At 59.2% G+C, this 22,109-nt stretch overlaps 1 protein-coding gene across 2 annotated transcripts in view; it reads left to right on the forward strand.

Annotated features, from left to right (window-relative positions):
- The window catches only part of ASH1L (ASH1 like histone lysine methyltransferase), a 121,390-nt gene that overhangs the window by 25,587 nt on the left and 73,694 nt on the right, over window positions 1-22,109 (forward strand). For both annotated transcript variants that reach the window (XM_073637260.1, XM_073637261.1), the window contains exons 6-8: window positions 3,202-3,296; window positions 3,710-3,783; window positions 3,867-3,912. In XM_073637260.1, the coding sequence (XP_073493361.1) occupies window positions 3,202-3,296; window positions 3,710-3,783; window positions 3,867-3,912 (215 nt within the window). The remainder of the gene's footprint in view (window positions 1-3,201; window positions 3,297-3,709; window positions 3,784-3,866; window positions 3,913-22,109) is intronic.

Consider the following 22,109-nt stretch of genomic DNA (forward strand, 5'->3'; position numbering starts at 1 on the left):
ACAAGTGTGTCAGGTCCATATTTCGGGGCCGGGGTGCGGCATCTGTGTGTCAGGGCCGGGGTGTGGCCACCATGTTTCGGGGCCGAGCTGTGACTTTCGTGTGTTGGGGCCGGGGTGCTGCATCTGTGTGTCAGGGCCGGGGTGTGGCCACCATGTTTCGAGGCCGAGGTGTGACTTTCGTGTGTCGGGGCCGGGGTGTGGCCACCATGTTTTGGGGCCGGGGTGTGGCCACCATGTTTCGGGGCCGAGGTGTGACTTTCGTGTGTCAGGGCCGGGGTGTGGCCACCATGTTTCGGGGCTGAGGTGTGACTTTCGTGTGTTGGGGCCGGGGTGTGGCATCTGTGTGTCAGGGCCGGGGTGTGGCCACCATGTTTCGGGGCCGAGGTGTGACTTTCGTGTGTTGGGGCCGGGGTGCGGCATCTGTGTGTCAGGGCCGGGGTGTGGCCACCATGTTTCGGGGCCGAGCTGTGACTTTCGTGTGTTGGGGCCGGGGTGTGGCATCTGTGTGTCAGGGCCGGGGTGTGGCCACCATGTTTCGGGGCCGAGGTGTGACTTTCGTGTGTTGGGGCCGGGGTGCGGCATCTGTGTGTCAGGGCCGGGGTGTGGCCACCATGTTTCGGGGCCGAGCTGTGACTTTCGTGTGTTGGGGCCGGGGTGTGGCATCTGTGTGTCAGGGCCGGGGTGTGGCCACCATGTTTCGGGGCCGAGCTGTGACTTTCGTGTGTTGGGGCCGGGGTGTGGCATCTGTGTGTCGGGGCCGAGGTGTGACTTTTGTGTGTTGGGGCCGGGGTGCGGCATCTGTGTGTCAGGGCCGGGGTGTGGCCACCATGTTTCAGGGCCGGGGTGTGGCCACCATGTTTGGGGCTGGGGTGTGACTTTTGTGTGTTGGGGCTGGGGTGCGGCATCTGTGTGTCAGGGCCGGGATGTGGCAACCATGTTTCAGGGCCGGGGTGTGGCCACCATGTTTCAGGGCCGGGGTGTGGCTACCATGTTTCGGGGCCGAGGTGTGACTTTCGTGTGTTGGGGCCGGGGTGTGGCCACCATGTTTCAGGGCCGGGGTGCGGCATCTGTGTGTCAGGGCCGGGGTGTGGCCACCATGTTTCAGGGCCGGGGTGTGGCCACCATGTTTCGGGGCCTTGGTGTGACTTTCGTGTGTTGGGGCCGGGGTGTGGCCACCATGTTTGGGGCCGGGGTGTGACTTTTGTGTGTTGGGGCCGGGGTGTGGCCACCATGTTTCAGGGCCGGGGTGCGGCATCTGTGTGTCAGGGCCGGGGTGTGGCCACCATGTTTCAGGGCCGGGGTGTGGCTACCATGTTTTGGTGCCGAGGTGTGACTTTCGTGTGTCAGGGCCGGGGTGTGACCACCATGTTTCGGGGCCGAGGTGTGACTTTCGTGTGTCAGGGCCGGGGTGTGGCCACCATGTTTCAGGGCCGGGATGTGGCCACCATGTTTCAGGGCCGGGGTGTGGCTACCATGTTTCGGGGCCGAGGTGTGACTTTCGTGTGTTGGGGCCGGGGTGTGGCCACCATGTTTCAGGGCCGGGGTGCGGCATCTGTGTGTCAGGGCCGGGGTGTGGCCACCATGTTTCAGGGCCGGGGTGTGGCCACCATGTTTCGGGGCCTTGGTGTGACTTACGTGTGTTGGGGCCGGGGTGTGGCCACCATGTTTGGGGTCGGGGTGTGACTTTTGTGTGTTGGGGCCGGGGTGTGGCCACCATGTTTCAGGGCCGGGGTGCGGCATCTGTGTGTCAGGGCCGGGGTGTGGCCACCATGTTTCAGGGCCGGGGTGTGGCTACCATGTTTTGGTGCCGAGGTGTGACTTTCGTGTGTCAGGGCCGGGGTGTGGCCACCATGTTTCGGGGCCGAGGTGTGACTTTCGTGTGTCAGGGCCGGGGTGTGGCCACCATGTTTCAGGGCCGGGGTGTGGCCACCATGTTTCAGGGCCGGGGTGTGGCCACCATGTTTCAGGGCCGGGGTGTGGCCACCATGTTTCAGGGCCGGGGTGTGGCTACCATGTTTCGGGGCCGAGGTGTGACTTTTGTGTGTCAGGGCCGGGGTGTGGCCACCATGTTTCGGGGCCGAGGTGTGACTTTCGTGTGTTGGGGCCCGGGTGTGGCCACCATGTTTGGGGCCGGGGTGTGACTTTTGTGTGTTGGGGCTGGGGTGTGGCATCTGTGTGTCAAGGCCGGGGTGTGGCCACCATGTTTCGGGGCCTTGGTGTGACTTTCGTGTGTTGGGGCCGGGGTGTGGCCACCATGTTTGGGGCTGGGGTGTGACTTTTGTGTGTTGGGGCTGGGGTGCGGCATCTGTGTGTCAGGGCCGGGATGTGGCAACCATGTTTCAGGGCCGGGGTGTGGCTACCATGTTTCGGGGCCGAGGTGTGACTTTCGTGTGTTGGGGCCGGGGTGTGGCCACCATGTTTCAGGGCCGGGGTGCGGCATCTGTGTGTCAGGGCCGGGGTGTGGCCACCATGTGTCAGGGCCGGGGTGTGGCCACCATGTTTCGGGGCCTTGGTGTGACTTTCGTGTGTTGGGGCCGGGGTGTGGCCACCATGTTTCAGGGCCGGGGTGCGGCATCTGTGTGTCAGGGCCGGGGTGCGGCATCTGTGTGTCAGGGCCGGGGTGTGGCCACCATGTTTCAGGGCCGGGGTGTGGCTACCATGTTTCGGGGCCGAGGTGTGACTTTCGTGTGTCAGGGCCGGGGTGTGGCCACCATGTTTGGGGCCGGGGTGTGACTTTTGTGTGTTGGGGCCGGGGTGTGGCCACCATGTTTCAGGGCCGGGGTGCGGCATCTGTGTGTCAGGGCCGGGGTGTGGCCACCATGTTTCAGGGCCGGGGTGTGGCTACCATGTTTCGGGGCCGAGGTGTGACTTTCGTGTGTCAGGGCCGGGGTGTGGCCACCATGTTTCGGGGCCAAGGTGTGACTTTCGTGTTTCAGGGCCGGGGTGTGGCCACCATGTTTCAGGGCCGGGGTGTGGCTACCATGTTTCGGGGCCGAGGTGTGACTTTTGTGTGTCAGGGCCGGGGTGCGGCCACCATGTTTCGGGGCCGAGGTGTGACTTTCGTGTGTCAGGGCCGGGGTGTGGCCACCATGTTTCGGGGCCGGGGTGTGGCCACCATGTTTCGGGGCCTTGGTGTGACTTTCGTGTTTTGGGGCTGGGGTGCGGCATCTGTGTGTCACCTCTTATGTCTCCCTTCTGCAGTCCTAAGAGCCGCCTGATACAGCTGAAGAAGGAGAAGTTGGAGTATGTCCCCCGTGAGCACGAGTACGGGCTGCTGCCAGCCCCCATCCACATCGGTGAGTGGTCCGTACCGGGTACTAATGTCTGAGTGATTTGTTGGTCAGCGCAGGTCCATTTCTGGTGGTGGTGCACATTCGTGGTACCATGGTCCTGGTAGGGACCCCACTTCTGTTCCTGGTGTCTCACAGATGAGCAGTGCTCCTGGCGGACTGCCACCGCTGCTCAATAAGGCCTTTGTTCTAGTTAGTGAGGTCACCCCAGAAGGAGCCGATTCCCAGCAGATCCGGTGCTTCCTGGAGCTGCCGGGAACACAGATGTCCTAGCTGTGGGCTGAGGAATAATCGCTATCAATATCTCCTGCCCAGAACTCTTCCCTTCTCATCGTGTCACCGGCACTGGTGGTCCCCATCCTCTGGTACCTGCGGAGTCACATGGCGGCATCTCATCAGTCCTACCTCTTGTGTTTCAGGCAAGTATCTGCGACATAAGAGGAGCGACTTCCAGCTGCCGTACGACATCCTGTGGCAGTGGAAACACAACCAGGTAGGTGGAGCGAGTGAGGCGCAGGTGGTCTGCACACTGGGTGGTCCGCGCCGTCACTCAACTTCCCACACTCTCTCTCATAGCTGTACAAGAAGCCGGACGTCCCGCTGTACAAGAAAATCCGCTCCAGTAAGTAAGACAGCCCCCCTGGTCTTAGTGCACCCCGAACAGGAGGTGTCCAGGCATGGTGCCATTCTCTGGCCATGAAGCTGTACCCCCACACTGCTCCCCGTACAGGGGGTGTCCTCTGTATATGACCCCATGGTGCTGTACCTCCACACTGCTCCCCGTACAGGGGGTGTCCTCTGTATATGACCCCATGGTGCTGTACCCCACACTGCTCCCTATACAGGGGGTGTCCTCTGTATATGACCCCATGGTGCTGTACCCCCACACTGCTCCCCATACAGGGGGTGTCCTCTGTATATGACCCCATGGTGCTGTACCCCCACACTGCTCCCCATACAGGGGGTGTCCTCTGTATATGACCCCATGGTGCTGTACCCCCACACTGCTCCCCGTACAGGGGGTGTCCTCTGTATATGACCCCATGGTGCTGTACCCTCACACTGCTCCCCGTACAGGGGGTGTCCTCTGTATATGACCCCATGCTGCTGTACCTCCACACTGCTCCCCGTACAGGGGGTGTCCTCTGTATATGACCCCATGGTGCTGTACCCCCACACTGCTCCCCATACAGGGGGTGTCCTCTGTATATGACCCAATGGTGCTGTACCCTCACACTGCTCCCCGTACAGGGGGTGTCCTCTGTATATGACCCCATGGTGCTGTACCCCCACACTGCTCCCCGTACAGGGGGTGTCCTCTGTATATGACCCCATGGTGCTGTACCCCCACACTGCTCCCCGTACAGGGGGTGTCCTCTGTATATGACCCCATGGTGCTGTACCCTCACACTGCTCCCCGTACAGGGGGTGTCCTCTGTATATGACCCCATGGTGCTGTACCCTCACACTGCTCCCCGTAGAGAGGGTGTCCTCTGTATATGACCCCATGGTGCTGTATCCCCACACTGCTCCCCGTACAGGGGGTGTCCTCTGTGTATGACCCCATCGTGCTGTACCCTCACACTGCTCCCCGTACAGGGGGTGTCCTCTGTATGTGACCCCATGGTGCTGTACCCTCACACTGCTCCCCGTACAAGGGGTGTCCTCTGTATATGACCCCATGCTGCTGTAACCCCACACTGCTCCCCGTACAGGGGGTGTCCTCTGTATATGACCCCATGGTGCTGTACCCCCACACTGCTCCCCGTAGAGAGGGTGTCCTCTGTATATGACCCCATGGTGCTGTACCCCCACACTGCTCCCCATACAGGGGGTGTCCTCTGTATATGACCCCATGGTGCTGTACCCCCACACTGCTCCCCATACAGGGGGTGTCCTCTGTATATGACCCCATGGTCCTGTACCCCCACACTGCTCCCCATACAGGGGGTGTCCTCTGTATATGACCCCATGGTGCTGTACCCCCACACTGCTCCCCATACAGGGGGTGTCCTCTGTGTATGACCCCATGTTGCTGTACCCTCACACTGCTCCCCGTACAGGGGTTGTCCTCTGTATATGACCCAATGGTGCTGTACCCTCACACTGCTCCCCGTACAGGGGGTGTCCTCTGTATGTGACCCCATGGTGCTGTACCCTCACACTGCTCCCCGTACAAGGGGTGTCCTCTGTATATGACCCCATGCTGCTGTACCCCCACACTGCTCCCCGTTCAGGGGGTGTCCTCTGTATATGACCCCATGGTGCTGTACCCGCACACTGCTCCCGTAGAGAGGGTGTCCTCTGTATATGACCCCATGGTGCTGTACCCCCACACTGCTCCCCATACAGGGGGTGTCCTCTGTATATGACCCCATGGTGCTGTACCCCCACACTGCTCCCCATACAGGGGGTGTCCTCTGTATGTGACCCCATGGTGCTGTACCCCCACACTGCTCCCCGTAGAGAGGGTGTCCTCTGTATATGACCCCATGGTGCTGTACCCCCACACTGCTCCCCATACATGGGGTGTCCTCTGTATATGACCCCATGGTGCTGTACCCTCACACTGCTCCCCGTACAGGGGGTGTCCTCTGTATATGACCCCATGGTGCTGTACCCCCACACTGCTCCCCGTACAGGGGGTGTCCTCTGTATATGACCCCATGGTGCTGTACCTCCACACTGCTCCCCGTACAGGGGGTGTCCTCTGTATATGACCCCATGGTGCTGTACCCTCACACTGCTCCCCATACAGGGGGTGTCCTCTGTATATGACCCCATGGTGCTGTACCCCCACACTGCTCCCCGTACAGGGGGTGTCCTCTGTATATGACCCCATGGTGCTGTACCCCCACACTGCTCCCCGTACAGGGTGTGTCCTCTGTATATGACCCCATGGTGCTGTACCCTCACACTGCTCCCCGTAGAGAGGGTGTCCTCTGTATATGACCCCATGGTGCTGTACCCCCACACTGCTCCCCGTACAGGGGGTGTCCTCTGTATATGACCCCATGGTGCTGTACCCTCACACTGCTCCCCGTAGAGAGGGTGTCCTCTGTATATGACCCCATGGTGCTGTATCCCCACACTGCTCCCTGTACAGGGGGTGTCCTCTGTGTATGACCCCATGGTGCTGTACCCTCACACTGCTCCCCGTACAGGGGGTGTCCTCTGTATATGACCCAATGGTGCTGTACCCTCACACTGCTCCCCGTACAGGGGGTGTCCTCTGTATATGACCCCATGGTGCTGTACCCTCACACTGCTCCCCGTAGAGAGGGTGTCCTCTGTATATGACCCCATGGTGCTGTATCCCCACACTGCTCCCCGTACAGGGGGTGTCCTCTGTGTATGACCCCATGGTGCTGTACCCTCACACTGCTCCCCGTACAGGGGGTGTCCTCTGTATATGACCCAATGGTGCTGTACCCTCACACTGCTCCCCGTACAGGGGGTGTCCTCTGTATGTGACCCCATGGTGCTGTACCCTCACACTGCTCCCCGTAGAGAGGGTGTCCTCTGTATATGACCCCATGGTGCTGTACCCCCACACTGCTCCCCATACAGGGGGTGTCCTCTGTATATGACCCCATGGTGCTGTACCCCCACACTGCTCCCCATACAGGGGGTGTCCTCTGTATATGACCCCATGGTCCTGTACCCCCACACTGCTCCCCATACAGGGGGTGTCCTCTGTATATGACCCCATGGTGCTGTACCCCCACACTGCTCCCCATACAGGGGGTGTCCTCTGTGTATGACCCCATGTTGCTGTACCCTCACACTGCTCCCCGTACAGGGGGTGTCCTCTGTATATGACCCCATGGTGCTGTACCCCCACACTGCTCCCCGTACAGGGGGTGTCCTCTGTGTATGACCACATGGTGCTGTACCCTCACACTGCTCCCCGTACAGGGGGTGTCCTCTGTATATGACCCCATGGTGCTGTACCCTCACACTGCTCCCCGTACAGGGGGTGTCCTCTGTATGTGACCCCATGGTGCTGTACCCTCACACTGCTCCCCGTACAAGGGGTGTCCTCTGTATATGACCCCATGCTGCTGTACCCCCACACTGCTCCCCGTTCAGGGGGTGTCCTCTGTATATGACCCCATGGTGCTGTACCCGCACACTGCTCCCCGTAGAGAGGGTGTCCTCTGTATATGACCCCATGGTGCTGTACCCCCACACTGCTCCCCATACAGGGGGTGTCCTCTGTATATGACCCCATGGTGCTGTACCCCCACACTGCTCCCCATACAGGGGGTGTCCTCTGTATGTGACCCCATGGTGCTGTACCCCCACACTGCTCCCCGTAGAGAGGGTGTCCTCTGTATATGACCCCATGGTGCTGTACCCCCACACTGCTCCCCGTACAGGGGGTGTCCTCTGTATATGACCCCATGGTGCTGTACCCCCACACTGCTCCCCATACAGGGGGTGTCCTCTGTATATGACCCCATGGTGCTGTACCCTCACACTGCTCCCCGTACAGGGGGTGTCCTCTGTATATGACCCCATGGTGCTGTACCCTCACACTGCTCCCCATACAAGGGGTGTCCTCTGTATATGACCCCATGGTGCTGTACCCCCACACTGCTCCCCATACAGGGGGTGTCCTCTGTATATGACCCCATGGTGCTGTACCCCCACACTGCTCCCCGTACAGGGGGTGTCCTCTGTATATGACCCCATGGTGCTGTACCCTTACACTGCTCCCCGTACAGGGGGTGTCCTCTGTATATGACCCCATGGTGCTGTACCCTCACACTGCTCCCCGTACAGGGGGTGTCCTCTGTATATGACCCCATGGTGCTGTACCCTCACACTGCTCACCGTACAGGGGGTGTCCTCTGTATGTGACCCCATGGTGCTGTACCCCCACACTGCTCCCCGTACAGGGGGTGTCCTCTGTATATGACCCCATGGTGCTGTACCCTCACACTGCTCCCCGTACAGGGGGTGTCCTCTGTATATGACCCCATGTTGCTGTACCCCCACACTGCTCCCCGTACAGGGGGTGTCCTCTGTATATGACCCCATGGTGCTGTACCCTCACACTGCTCCCTGTACAAAGGGGTGTACTCTGTATATGACCCCATGGTTCTGTACCCTCACACTGCTCCCCGTACAGGGGGTGTCCTCTGTATATGACCCCATGGTGCTGTACCCTCACACTGCTCCCCTTACAGGGGGTGTCCTCTGTATATGACCCCATGGTGCTGTACCCTCACACTGCTCCCCTTACAGGGGGTGTCCTCTGTATATGACCCCATGGTGCTGTACCCTCACACTGCTCCCCGTACAGGGGGTGTCCTCTGTATATGACCCCATGGTGCTGTACCCTCACACTGCTCCCCGTACAGGGGGTGTCCTCTGTATATGACCCCATGGTGCTGTACCCCCACACTGCTCCCCGTACAGGGGGTGTCCTCTGTATATGACCCCATGGTGCTGTACCCTCACAGTGCTCCCCGTACAGGGGGTGTCCTCTGTATATGACCCCATGGTGCTGTACCCTCACACTGCTCCCCATACAGGGGGTGTCCTCTGTATATGATCCCATGGTGCTGTACCCCCACACTGCTCCCTGTACAGAGGGTGTCCTCTGTATATGACCCCATGGTGCTGTACCCTCACACTGCTCCCCGTACAGGGGGTGTCCTCTGTATATGACCCCATGGTGCTGTACCCTCACACTGCTCCCCGTACAAGGGGTGTCCTCTGTATATGACCCCATGCTGCTGTACCCCCACACTGCTCCCCGTTCAGGGGGTGTCCTCTGTATATGACCCCATGGTGCTGTACCCGCACACTGCTCCCCGTAGAGAGGGTGTCCTCTGTATATGACCCCATGGTGCTGTACCCCCACACTGCTCCCCATACAGGGGGTGTCCTCTGTATATGACCCCATGGTGCTGTACCCCCACACTGCTCCCCATACAGGGGGTGTCCTCTGTATGTGACCCCATGGTGCTGTACCCCCACACTGCTCCCCGTAGAGAGGGTGTCCTCTGTATATGACCCCATGGTGCTGTACCCCCACACTGCTCCCCGTACAGGGGGTGTCCTCTGTATATGACCCCATGGTGCTGTACCCCCACACTGCTCCCCATACAGGGGGTGTCCTCTGTATATGACCCCATGGTGCTGTACCCTCACACTGCTCCCCGTACAGGGGGTGTCCTCTGTATATGACCCCATGGTGCTGTACCCTCACACTGCTCCCCATACAAGGGGTGTCCTCTGTATATGACCCCATGGTGCTGTACCCCCACACTGCTCCCCATACAGGGGGTGTCCTCTGTATATGACCCCATGGTGCTGTACCCCCACACTGCTCCCCGTACAGGGGGTGTCCTCTGTATATGACCCCATGGTGCTGTACCCTTAACACTGCTCCCCGTACAGGGGGTGTCCTCTGTATATGACCCCATGGTGCTGTACCCTCACATTGCTCCCCGTACAGGGGGTGTCCTCTGTATTTGACTCCATGGTGCTGTACCCCCACACTGCTTCCCGTACAGGGGGTGTCCTCTGTATATGACCCCATGGTGCTGTACCCTCACACTGCTCCCCGTACAGGGGGTGTCCTCTGTATATGACCCCATGGTGCTGTACCCTCACACTGCTTCCCGTACAGGGGGTGTCCTCTGTATATGACCCCATGGTGCTGTACCCTCACACTGCTCACTGTACAGGGGGTGTCCTTTGTATATGACCCCATGGTGCTGTACCTCCACACTGCTCCCCGTACAGGGGGTGCCCTCTGTATATGACCCCATGGTGCTGTACCCTCACACTGCTCCCCGTACAGGGGGTGTCCTCTGTATATGACCCCATGGTGCTGTACCCTCACACTGCTCCCCGTACAGGGGGTGTCCTTTGTATATGACCCCATGCTGCTGTACCCCCACACTGCTCCCCGTACAGGGGGTGCCCTCTGTATATGACCCCATGGTGCTGTACCCCCACACTGCTCCCCGTAGAGAGGGTGTCCTCTGTATATGACCCCATGGTGCTGTACCCCCACACTGCTCCCCATACAGGGGGTGTCCTCTGTATATGACCCCATGGTGCTGTACCCTCACACTGCTCCCTGTACAGGGGGTGTCCTCTGTATATGACCCCATGGTGCTGTACCCTCACACTGCTCCCCGTAGAGAGGGTGTCCTCTGTATATGACCTCATGGTGCTGTACCCCCACACTGCTCCCCGTACAGGGGGTGTCCTCTGTATATGACCCCATGGTGCTGTACCCTCACACTGCTCACTGTACAGGGGATGTCCTCTGTATATGACCCCATGGTGCTGTACCCTCACACTGCTCCCCATACAGGGGGTGTCCTCTGTATATGACCCCATGGTGCTGTACCCTCACACTGCTCCCCGTACAGGGGGTGTCCTCTGTATATGACCCCATGGTGCTGTACCCTCACACTGCTCCCCGTACAGGGGGTGTCCTCTGTATATGACCCCATGGTGCTGTACCCCCACACTGCTCCCCGTACAGGGGGTGTCCTCTGTGTATGACCACATGGTGCTGTACCCTCACACTGCTCCCCGTACAGGGGGTGTCCTCTGTATATGACCCCATGGTGCTGTACCCTCACACTGCTCCCCATACAGGGTGTGTCCTCTGTATATGACCCCATGGTGCTGTACCCCCACACTGCTCCCTGTACAGAGGGTGTCCTCTGTATATGACCCCATGGTGCTGTACCCTCACACTGCTCCCCGTACAGGGGGTGTCCTCTGTATATGACCCCATGGTGCTGTACCCTCACACTGCTCCCCGTACAGGGGGTGTCCTCTGTATATGACCCCATGGTGCTGTACCCTCACACTGCTCCCCGTACAGGGGGTGTCCTCTGTATATGACCCCATGGTGCTGTACCCCCACACTGCTCCCCGTACAGGGGGTGTCCTCTGTATATGACCCCATGGTGCTGTACCCTCACACTGCTTCCCGTACAGGGGGTGTCCTCTGTATTTGACCCCATGGTGCTGTACCCTCACACTGCTCCCCGTACAGGGGGTGTCCTTTGTATATGACCCCATGCTGCTGTACCCCCACACTGCTCCCCGTACAGGGGGTGTCCTCTGTATATGACCCCATGGTGCTGTACCCCCACACTGCTCCCCGTAGAGAGGGTGTCCTCTGTATATGACCCCATGGTGCTGTACCCCCACACTGCTCCCCATACAGGGGGTGTCCTCTGTATATGACCCCATGGTGCTGTACCCTCACACTGCTCCCTGTACAGGGGGTGTCCTCTGTATATGACCCCATGGTGCTGTACCCCCACACTGCTCCCCGTACAGGGGGTGTCCTCTGTATATGACCCCATGGTGCTGTACTCTCACACTGCTCCCCGTACAGGGGGTGTCCTCTGTATATGACCCCATGGTGCTGTACCCCCACACTGCTCCCCATACAGGGGGTGTCCTCTGTATATGACCCCATGGTGCTGTACCCTCACACTGCTCCCCATATAGGGGGTGTTCTCTGTATATGACCCCATGGTGCTGTACCCCCACACTGCTCCCCGTACAGGGGGTGTCCTCTGTATATGACCCCATGGTGCTGTACCCTCCTACTGCTCCCCGTACAGGGGGTGTCCTCTGTATATGACCCCATGGTGCTGTACCCCCACACTGCTCCCCATACAGGGGGTGTCCTCTGTATATGACCCCTTGGTGCTGTACCCTCACACTGCTCCCCGTACAGGGGGTGTCCTCTGTATATGACCCCATGGTGCTGTACCCCCACACTGCTCCCCGTACAGGGGGTGTCCTCTGTATATGACCCCATGGTGCTGTACCCTCACACTGCTCCCCGTGCAGGGGGTGTCCTCTGTATATGACCCCATGGTGCTGTACCCTCACACTGCTCCCCGTACAGGGGGTGTCCTCTGTATATGACCTCATGGTGCTGTACCCCCACACTGCTCCCCGTACAGGGGGTGTCCTCTGTATATGACCCCATGGTGCTGTACCCTCACACTGCTCACTGTACAGGGGATGTCCTCTGTATATGACCCCATGGTGCTGTACCCTCACACTGCTCCCCATACAGGGGGTGTCCTCTGTATATGACCCCGTGGTGCTGTACCCTCACACTGCTCCCCATACAGGGGGTGTCCTCTGTATATGACCCCATGGTGCTGTACCCTCACACTGCTCCCCGTACAGGGGGTGTCCTCTGTATATGACCCCATGGTGCTGTACCCTCACACTGCTCCCCGTACAGGGGGTGTCCTCTGTATATGACCCCATGGTGCTGTACCCCCACACTGCTCCCCATACAGGGGGTGTCCTCTGTGTATGACCACATGGTGCTGTACCCTCACACTGCTCCCCGTACAGGGGGTGTCCTCTGTATATGACCCCATGGTGCTGTACCCTCACACTGCTCCCCATACAGGGGGTGTCCTCTGTATATGACCCCATGGTGCTGTACCCCCACACTGCTCCCTGTACAGAGGGTGTCCTCTGTATATGACCCCATGCTGCTGTACCCCCACACTGCTCCCCGTACAGGGGGTGTTCTCTGTATATGACCCCATGGTGCTGTACCCCCACACTGCTCCCCGTAGAGAGGGTGTCCTCTGTATATGACCCCATGGTGCTGTACCCCCACACTGCTCCCCATACAGGGGGTGTCCTCTGTATATGACCCCATGGTGCTGTACCCTCACACTGCTCCCTGTACAGGGGGTGTCCTCTGTATATGACCCCATGGTGCTGTACCCTCACACTGCTCCCCGTAGAGAGGGTGTCCTCTGTATATGACCCCATGGTGCTGTACCCTCACACTGCTCCCCGTACAGGGGGTGTCCTCTGTATATGACCCCATGGTGCTGTACCCTCACACTGCTCCCCGTACAGGGGGTGTCCTCTGTATATGACCCCATGGTGCTGTACCCCCACACTGCTCCCCGTACAGGGGGTGTCCTCTGTGTATGACCACATGGTGCTGTACCCTCACACTGCTCCCCGTACAGGGGGTGTCCTCTGTATATGACCCCATGGTGCTGTACCCTCACACTGCTCCCCGTACAGGGGGTGTCCTCTGTATATGACCCCATGGTGCTGTACCCTCACACTGCTCCCCGTACAGGGGGTGTCCTCTGTATATGACCCCATGGTGCTGTACCCCCACACTGCTCCCCGTACAGGGGGTGTCCTCTGTGTATGACCACATGGTGCTGTACCCTCACACTGCTCCCCGTACAGGGGGTGTCCTCTGTATATGACCCCATGGTGCTGTACCCTCACACTGCTCCCCATACAGGGGGTGTCCTCTGTATATGATCCCATGGTGCTGTACCCCCACACTGCTCCCTGTACAGAGGGTGTCCTCTGTATATGACCCCATGGTGCTGTACCCTCACACTGCTCCCCGTACAGGGGGTGTCCTCTGTATATGACCCCATGGTGCTGTACCCCCACACTGCTCCCCGTACAGGGGGTGTCCTCTGTATATGACCCCATGGTGCTGTACCCTCACACTGCTTCCCGTACAGGGGGTGTCCTCTGTATTTGACTCCATGGTGCTGTACCCCCACACTGCTTCCCGTACAGGGGGTGTCCTCTGTATATGACCCCATGGTGCTGTACCCTCACACTGCTCCCCGTACAGGGGGTGTCCTCTGTATATGACCCCATGGTGCTGTACCCTCACACTGCTTCCCGTACAGGGGGTGTCCTCTGTATATGACCCCATGGTGCTGTACCCTCACACTGCTTCCCGTACAGGGGGTGTCCTCTGTATGTGACCCCATGGTGCTGTACCCTCACACTGCTCCCCGTACAGGGGGTGTCCTTTGTATATGACCCCATGCTGCTGTACCCCCACACTGCTCCCCGTACAGGGGGTGCCCTCTGTATATGACCCCATGGTGCTGTACCCCCACACTGCTCCCCGTAGAGAGGGTGTCCTCTGTATATGACCCCATGGTGCTGTACCCCCACACTGCTCCCCATACAGGGGGTGTCCTCTGTATATGACCCCATGGTGCTGTACCCTCACACTGCTCCCTGTACAGGGGGTGTCCTCTGTATATGACCCCATGGTGCTGTACCCTCACACTGCTCCCCGTAGAGAGGGTGTCCTCTGTATATGACCTCATGGTGCTGTACCCCCACACTGCTCCCCGTACAGGGGGTGTCCTCTGTATATGACCCCATGGTGCTGTACCCTCACACTGCTCACTGTACAGGGGATGTCCTCTGTATATGACCCCATGGTGCTGTACCCTCACACTGCTCCCCATACAGGGGGTGTCCTCTGTATATGACCCCATGGTGCTGTACCCTCACACTGCTCCCCGTACAGGGGGTGTCCTCTGTATATGACCCCATGGTGCTGTACCCTCACACTGCTCCCCGTACAGGGGGTGTCCTCTGTATATGACCCCATGGTGCTGTACCCCCACACTGCTCCCCGTACAGGGGGTGTCCTCTGTGTATGACCACATGGTGCTGTACCCTCACACTGCTCCCCGTACAGGGAGTGTCCTCTGTATATGACCCCATGGTGCTGTACCCTCACACTGCTCCCCATACAGGGGGTGTCCTCTGTATATGACCCCATGGTGCTGTACCCCCACACTGCTCCCCGTACAGGGAGTGTCCTCTGTATATGACCCCATGGTGCTGTACCCTCACACTGCTCCCCATACAGGGGGTGTCCTCTGTATATGACCCCATGGTGCTGTACCCCCACACTGCTCCCCGTACAGGGAGTGTCCTCTGTATATGACCCCATGGTGCTGTACCCTCACACTGCTCCCCATACAGGGGGTGTCCTCTGTATATGACCCCATGGTGCTGTACCCTCACACTGCTCCCCGTACAGGGGGTGTCCTCTGTATATGACCCCATGGTGCTGTACCCTCACACTGCTCCCCGTACAGGGGGTGTCCTCTGTATATGACCCCATGGTGCTGTACCCCCACACTGCTCCCCGTACAGGGGGTGTCCTCTGTATATGACCCCATGGTGCTGTACCCTCACACTGCTTCCCGTACAGGGGGTGTCCTCTGTATTTGACCCCATGGTGCTGTACCCTCACACTGCTCCCCGTACAGGGGGTGTCCTTTGTATATGACCCCATGCTGCTGTACCCCCACACTGCTCCCTGTACAGGGGGTGTCCTCTGTATATGACCCCATGGTGCTGTACCCCCACACTGCTCCCCGTAGAGAGGGTGTCCTCTGTATATGACCCCATGGTGCTGTACCCCCACACTGCTCCCCATACAGGGGGTGTCCTCTGTATATGACCCCATGGTGCTGTACCCTCACACTGCTCCCTGTACAGGGGGTGTCCTCTGTATATGACCCCATGGTGCTGTACCCCCACACTGCTCCCCGTACAGGGGGTGTCCTCTGTATATGACCCCATGGTGCTGTACTCTCACACTGCTCCCCGTACAGGGGGTGTCCTCTGTATATGACCCCATGGTGCTGTACCCCCACACTGCTCCCCATACAGGGGGTGTCCTCTGTATATGACCCCATGGTGCTGTACCCTCACACTGCTCCCCATATAGGGGGTGTCCTCTGTATATGACCCCATGGTGCTGTACCCCCACACTGCTCCCCGTACAGGGGGTGTCCTCTGTATATGACCCCATGGTGCTGTACCCTCCTACTGCTCCCCGTACAGGGGGTGTCCTCTGTATATGACCCCATGGTGCTGTACCCCCACACTGCTCCCCATACAGGGGGTGTCCTCTGTATATGACCCCTTGGTGCTGTACCCTCACACTGCTCCCCGTACAGGGGGTGTCCTCTGTATATGACCCCATGGTGCTGTACCCCCACACTGCTCCCCGTACAGGGGGTGTCCTCTGTATATGACCCCATGGTGCTGTACCCTCACACTGCTCCCCGTGCAGGGTGTGTCCTCTGTATATGACCCCATGGTGCTGTACCCTCACACTGCTCCCCGTACAGGGGGTGTCCTCTGTATATGACCTCATGGTGCTGTACCCCCACACTGCTCCCCGTACAGGGGGTGTCCTCTGTATATGACCCCATGGTGCTGTACCCTCACACTGCTCACTGTACAGGGGATGTCCTCTGTATATGACCCCATGGTGCTGTACCCTCACACTGCTCCCCATACAGGGGGTGTCCTCTGTATATGACCCCATGGTGCTGTACCCCCACACTGCTCCCCGTACAGGGGGTGTCCTCTGTATATGACCCCATGGTGCTGTACCCTCACACTGCTCCCCGTACAGGGGGTGTCCTCTGTATATGACCCCATGGTGCTGTACCCCCACACTGCTCCCCATACAGGGGGTGTCCTCTGTGTATGACCACATGGTGCTGTACCCTCACACTGCTCCCCGTACAGGGGGTGTCCTCTGTATATGACCCCATGGTGCTGTACCCTCACACTGCTCCCCATACAGGGGGTGTCCTCTGTATATGACCCCATGGTGCTGTACCCCCACACTGCTCCCTGTACAGAGGGTGTCCTCTGTATATGACCCCATGGTGCTGTACCCTCACACTGCTCCCCGTACAGGGGGTGTCCTCTGTATATGACCCCATGGTGCTGTACCCTCACACTGCTCCCCGTACAGGGGGTGTCCTCTGTATATGACCCCATGGTGCTGTACCCTCACACTGCTCCCCGTACAGGGGGTGTCCTCTGTATATGACCCCATGGTGCTGTACCCCCACACTGCTCCCCGTACAGGGGGTGTCCTCTGTATATGACCCCATGGTGCTGTACCCTCACACTGCTTCCCGTACAGGGGGTGTCCTCTGTATTTGACCCCATGGTGCTGTACCCTCACACTGCTCCCCGTACAGGGGGTGTCCTTTGTATATGACCCCATGCTGCTGTACCCCCACACTGCTCCCCGTACAGGGGGTGTCCTCTGTATATGACCCCATAGTGCTGTACCCCCACACTGCTCCCCGTAGAGAAGGTGTCCTCTGTATATGACCCCATGGTGCTGTACCCCCACACTGCTCCCCATACAGGGGGTGTCCTCTGTATATGACCCCATGGTGCTGTACCCTCACACTGCTCCCTGTACAGGGGGTGTCCTCTGTATATGACCCCATGGTGCTGTACCCCCACACTGCTCCCCGTACAGGGGGTGTCCTCTGTATATGACCCCATGGTGCTGTACCCTCACACTGCTCCCCGTACAGGGGGTGTCCTCTGTATATGACCCCATGGTGCTGTACCCCCACACTGCTCCCCATACAGGGGGTGTCCTCTGTATATGACCCCATGGTGCTGTACCCTCACACTGCTCCCCATATAGGGGGTGTCCTCTGTATATGACCCCATGGTGCTGTACCCCCACACTGCTCCCCGTACAGGGGGTGTCCTCTGTATATGACCCCATGGTGCTGTACCCTCCTACTGCTCCCCGTACAGGGGGTGTCCTCTGTATATGACCCCATGGTGCTGTACCCCCACACTGCTCCCCATACAGGGGGTGTCCTCTGTATATGACCCCTTGGTGCTGTACCCTCACACTGCTCCCCGTACAGGGGGTGTCCTCTGTATATGACCCCATGGTGCTGTACCCCCACACTGCTCCCCGTACAGGGGGTGTCCTCTGTATATGACCCCATGGTGCTGTACCCTCACACTGCTCCCCGTGCAGGGGGTGTCCTCTGTATATGACCCCATGGTGCTGTACCCTCACACTGCTCCCCGTACAGGGGGTGTCCTCTGTATATGACCCCATGGTGCTGTACCCCCACACTGCTCCCCGTACAGGGGGTGTCCTCTGTATGTGACCCCATGGTGCTGTACCCTCACACTGCTCCCCGTACAGGGGGTGTCCTCTGTATATGACCCCATGGTGCTGTACCCCCACACTGCTCCCCGTACAGGGGGTGTCCTCTGTATATGACCCCATGGTGCTGTACCCTCACACTGCTTCCCGTACAGGGGGTGTCCTCTGTATTTGACCCCATGGTGCTGTACCCTCACACTGCTCCCCGTACAGGGGGTGTCCTTTGTATATGACCCCATGCTGCTGTACCCCCACACTGCTCCCCGTACAGGGGGTGTCCTCTGTATATGACCCCATGGTGCTGTACCCCCACACTGCTCCCCGTAGAGAGGGTGTCCTCTGTATATGACCCCATGGTGCTGTACCCCCACACTGCTCCCCATACAGGGGGTGTCCTCTGTATATGACCCCATGGTGCTGTACCCTCACACTGCTCCCTGTACAGGGTGTGTCCTCTGTATATGACCCCATGGTGCTGTACCCCCACACTGCTCCCCGTACAGGGGGTGTCCTCTGTATATGACCCCATGGTGCTGTACCCTCACACTGCTCCCTGTACAGGGGGTGTCCTCTGTATATGACCCCATGGTGCTGTACCCCCACACTGCTCCCCGTACAGGGGGTGTCCTCTGTATATGACCCCATAGTGCTGTACCCCCACACTGCTCCCCGTAGAGAGGGTGTCCTCTGTATATGACCCCATGGTGCTGTACCCCCACACTGCTCCCCATACAGGGGGTGTCCTCTGTATATGACCCCATGGTGCTGTACCCTCACACTGCTCCCTGTACAGGGGGTGTCCTCTGTATATGACCCCATGGTGCTGTACCCCCACACTGCTCCCCGTACAGGGGGTGTCCTCTGTATATGACCCCATGGTGCTGTACCCTCACACTGCTCCCCGTACAGGGGGTGTCCTCTGTATATGACCCCATGGTGCTGTACCCCCACACTGCTCCCCGTAGAGAGGGTGTCCTCTGTATATGACCCCATGGTGCTGTACCCTCACACTGCTCCCCATATAGGGGGTGTCCTCTGTATATGACCCCATGGTGCTGTACCCCCACACTGCTCCCCGTACAGGGGGTGTCCTCTGTATATGACCCCATGGTGCTGTACCCTCCTACTGCTCCCCGTACAGGGGGTGTCCTCTGTATATGACCCCATGGTGCTGTACCCCCACACTGCTCCCCATACAGGGGGTGTCCTCTGTATATGACCCCTTGGTGCTGTACCCTCACACTGCTCCCCGTACAGGGGGTGTCCTCTGTATATGACCCCATGGTGCTGTACCCCCACACTGCTCCCCGTACAGGGGGTGTCCTCTGTATATGACCCCATGGTGCTGTACCCTCACACTGCTCCCCGTGCAGGGGGTGTCCTCTGTATATGACCCCATGGTGCTGTACCCTCACACTGCTCCCCGTACAGGGGGTGTCCTCTGTATATGACCCCATGGTGCTGTACCCCCACACTGCTCCCCGTACAGGGGGTGTCCTCTGTATGTGACCCCATGGTGCTGTACCCTCACACTGCTCCCCGTACAGGGGGTGTCCTCTGTATATGACCCCATGGTGCTGTACCCCCACACTGCTCCCCGTACAGGGGGTGTCCTCTGTATATGACCCCATGGTGCTGTACCCTCACACTGCTTCCCGTACAGGGGGTGTCCTCTGTATTTGACCCCATGGTGCTGTACCCTCACACTGCTCCCCGTACAGGGGGTGTCCTTTGTATATGACCCCATGCTGCTGTACCCCCACACTGCTCCCCGTACAGGGGGTGTCCTCTGTATATGACCCCATGGTGCTGTACCCCCACACTGCTCCCCGTAGAGAGGGTGTCCTCTGTATATGACCCCATGGTGCTGTACCCCCACACTGCTCCCCATACAGGGGGTGTCCTCTGTATATGACCCCATGGTGCTGTACCCTCACACTGCTCCCTGTACAGGGGGTGTCCTCTGTATATGACCCCATGGTGCTGTACCCCCACACTGCTCCCCGTACAGGGGGTGTCCTCTGTATATGACCCCATGGTGCTGTACCCTCACACTGCTCCCTGTACAGGGGGTGTCCTCTGTATATGACCCCATGGTGCTGTACCCCCACACTGCTCCCCATACAGGGGGTGTCCTCTGTATATGACCCCATGGTGCTGTACCCTCACACTGCTCCCCATATAGGGGGTGTCCTCTGTATATGACCCCATGGTGCTGTACCCCCACACTGCTCCCCGTACAGGGGGTGTCCTCTGTATATGACCCCATGGTGCTGTACCCTCCTACTGCTCCCCGTACAGGGGGTGTCCTCTGTATATGACCCCATGGTGCTGTACCCCCACACTGCTCCCCATACAGGGGGTGTCCTCTGTATATGACCCCTTGGTGCTGTACCCTCACACTGCTCCCCGTACAGGGGGTGTCCTCTGTATATGACCCCATGGTGCTGTACCCCCACACTGCTCCCCGTACAGGGGGTGTCCTCTGTATATGACCCCATGGTGTTGTACCCTCACACTGCTCCCCGTGCAGGGGGTGTCCTCTGTATATGACCCCATGGTGCTGTACCCTCACACTGCTCCCCGTACAGGGGGTGTCCTCTGTATATGACCCCATGGTGCTGTACCCCCACACTGCTCCCCGTACAGGGGGTGTCCTCTGTATGTGACCCCATGGTGCTGTACCCTCACACTGCTCCCCGTACAGGGGGTGTCCTCTGTATATGACCCCATGGTGCTGTACCCTCACACTGCTCCCCGTACAAGGGGTGTCCTCTGTATATGACCCCATGCTGCTGTACCCCCACACTGCTCCCCGTACAGGGGGTGTCCTCTGTATATGACCCCATGGTGCTGTACCCTCACACTGCTCCCCATACAGGGGGTGTCCTCTGTATATGACCCCATGGTGCTGTACCCCCACACTGCTCCCCGTACAGGGGGTGTCCTCTGTATATGACCCCATGGTGCTGTACCCCCACACTGCTCCCCATACAGGGGGTGTCCTCTGTGTATGACCCCATGGTGCTGTACCCTCACACTGCTCCCCGTACAGGGGGTGTCCTCTGTATATGACCCCATGCTGCTGTACCCCCACACTGCTCCCCGTACAGGGGGTGTCCTCTGTATATGACCCCATGGTGCTGTACCCTCACACTGCTCCCCGTGCAGGGGGTGTCCTCTGTATATGACCCCATGGTGCTGTACCCTCACACTGCTCCCCATACAGGGGGTGTCCTCTGCATATGACCCCATGGTGCTGTACCCTCACACTGCTCCCCGTACAGGGGGTGTCCTCTGTATATGACCCCATGGTGCTGTACCCTCACACTGCTCCCCGTACAGGGGGTGTCCTCTGTATATGACCCCATGGTGCTGTACCCCCACACTGCTCCCCATACAGGGGGTGTCCTCTGTGTATGACCCCATGGTGCTGTACCCTCACACTGCTCCCCGTACAGGGGGTGTCCTCTGTATATGACCCCATGCTGCTGTACCCCCACACTGCTCCCCGTACAGGGGGTGTCCTCTGTATATGACCCCATGGTGCTGTACCCTCACACTGCTCCCCGTGCAGGGGGTGTCCTCTGTATATGACCCCATGGTGCTGTACCCTCACACTGCTCCCCATACAGGGGGTGTCCTCTGCATATGACCCCATGGTGCTGTACCCTCACACTGCTCCCCGTACAGGGGGTGTCCTCTGTATATGACCCCACGGTGCTGTACCCTCACACTGCTCCCCGTACAGGGGGTGTCCTCTGTATATGACCCCATGGTGCTGTACCCTCACACTGCTCACTGTACAGGGGGTGTCCTCTGTATATGACCCCATGGTGCTGTACCCCCACACTGCTTCCCGTACAGGGGGTGTCCTCTGTATATGACCCCATGGTGCTGTACCCCCACACTGCTCCCCGTACAGGGGGTGTCCTCTGTATATGACCCCATGGTGCTGTACCCCCACACTGCTCCCCGTACAGGGGGTGTCCTCTGTATATGACCCCATGGTGCTGTACCCTCACACTGCTCCC

Source organism: Phyllobates terribilis, unplaced genomic scaffold (assembly GCF_046119375.1).
Source record: "Phyllobates terribilis strain yellow unplaced genomic scaffold, ASM4611937v1 Scaffold_6__1_contigs__length_29720123, whole genome shotgun sequence".
NCBI classification, from domain to species: Eukaryota; Metazoa; Chordata; class Amphibia; order Anura; family Dendrobatidae; genus Phyllobates; species Phyllobates terribilis.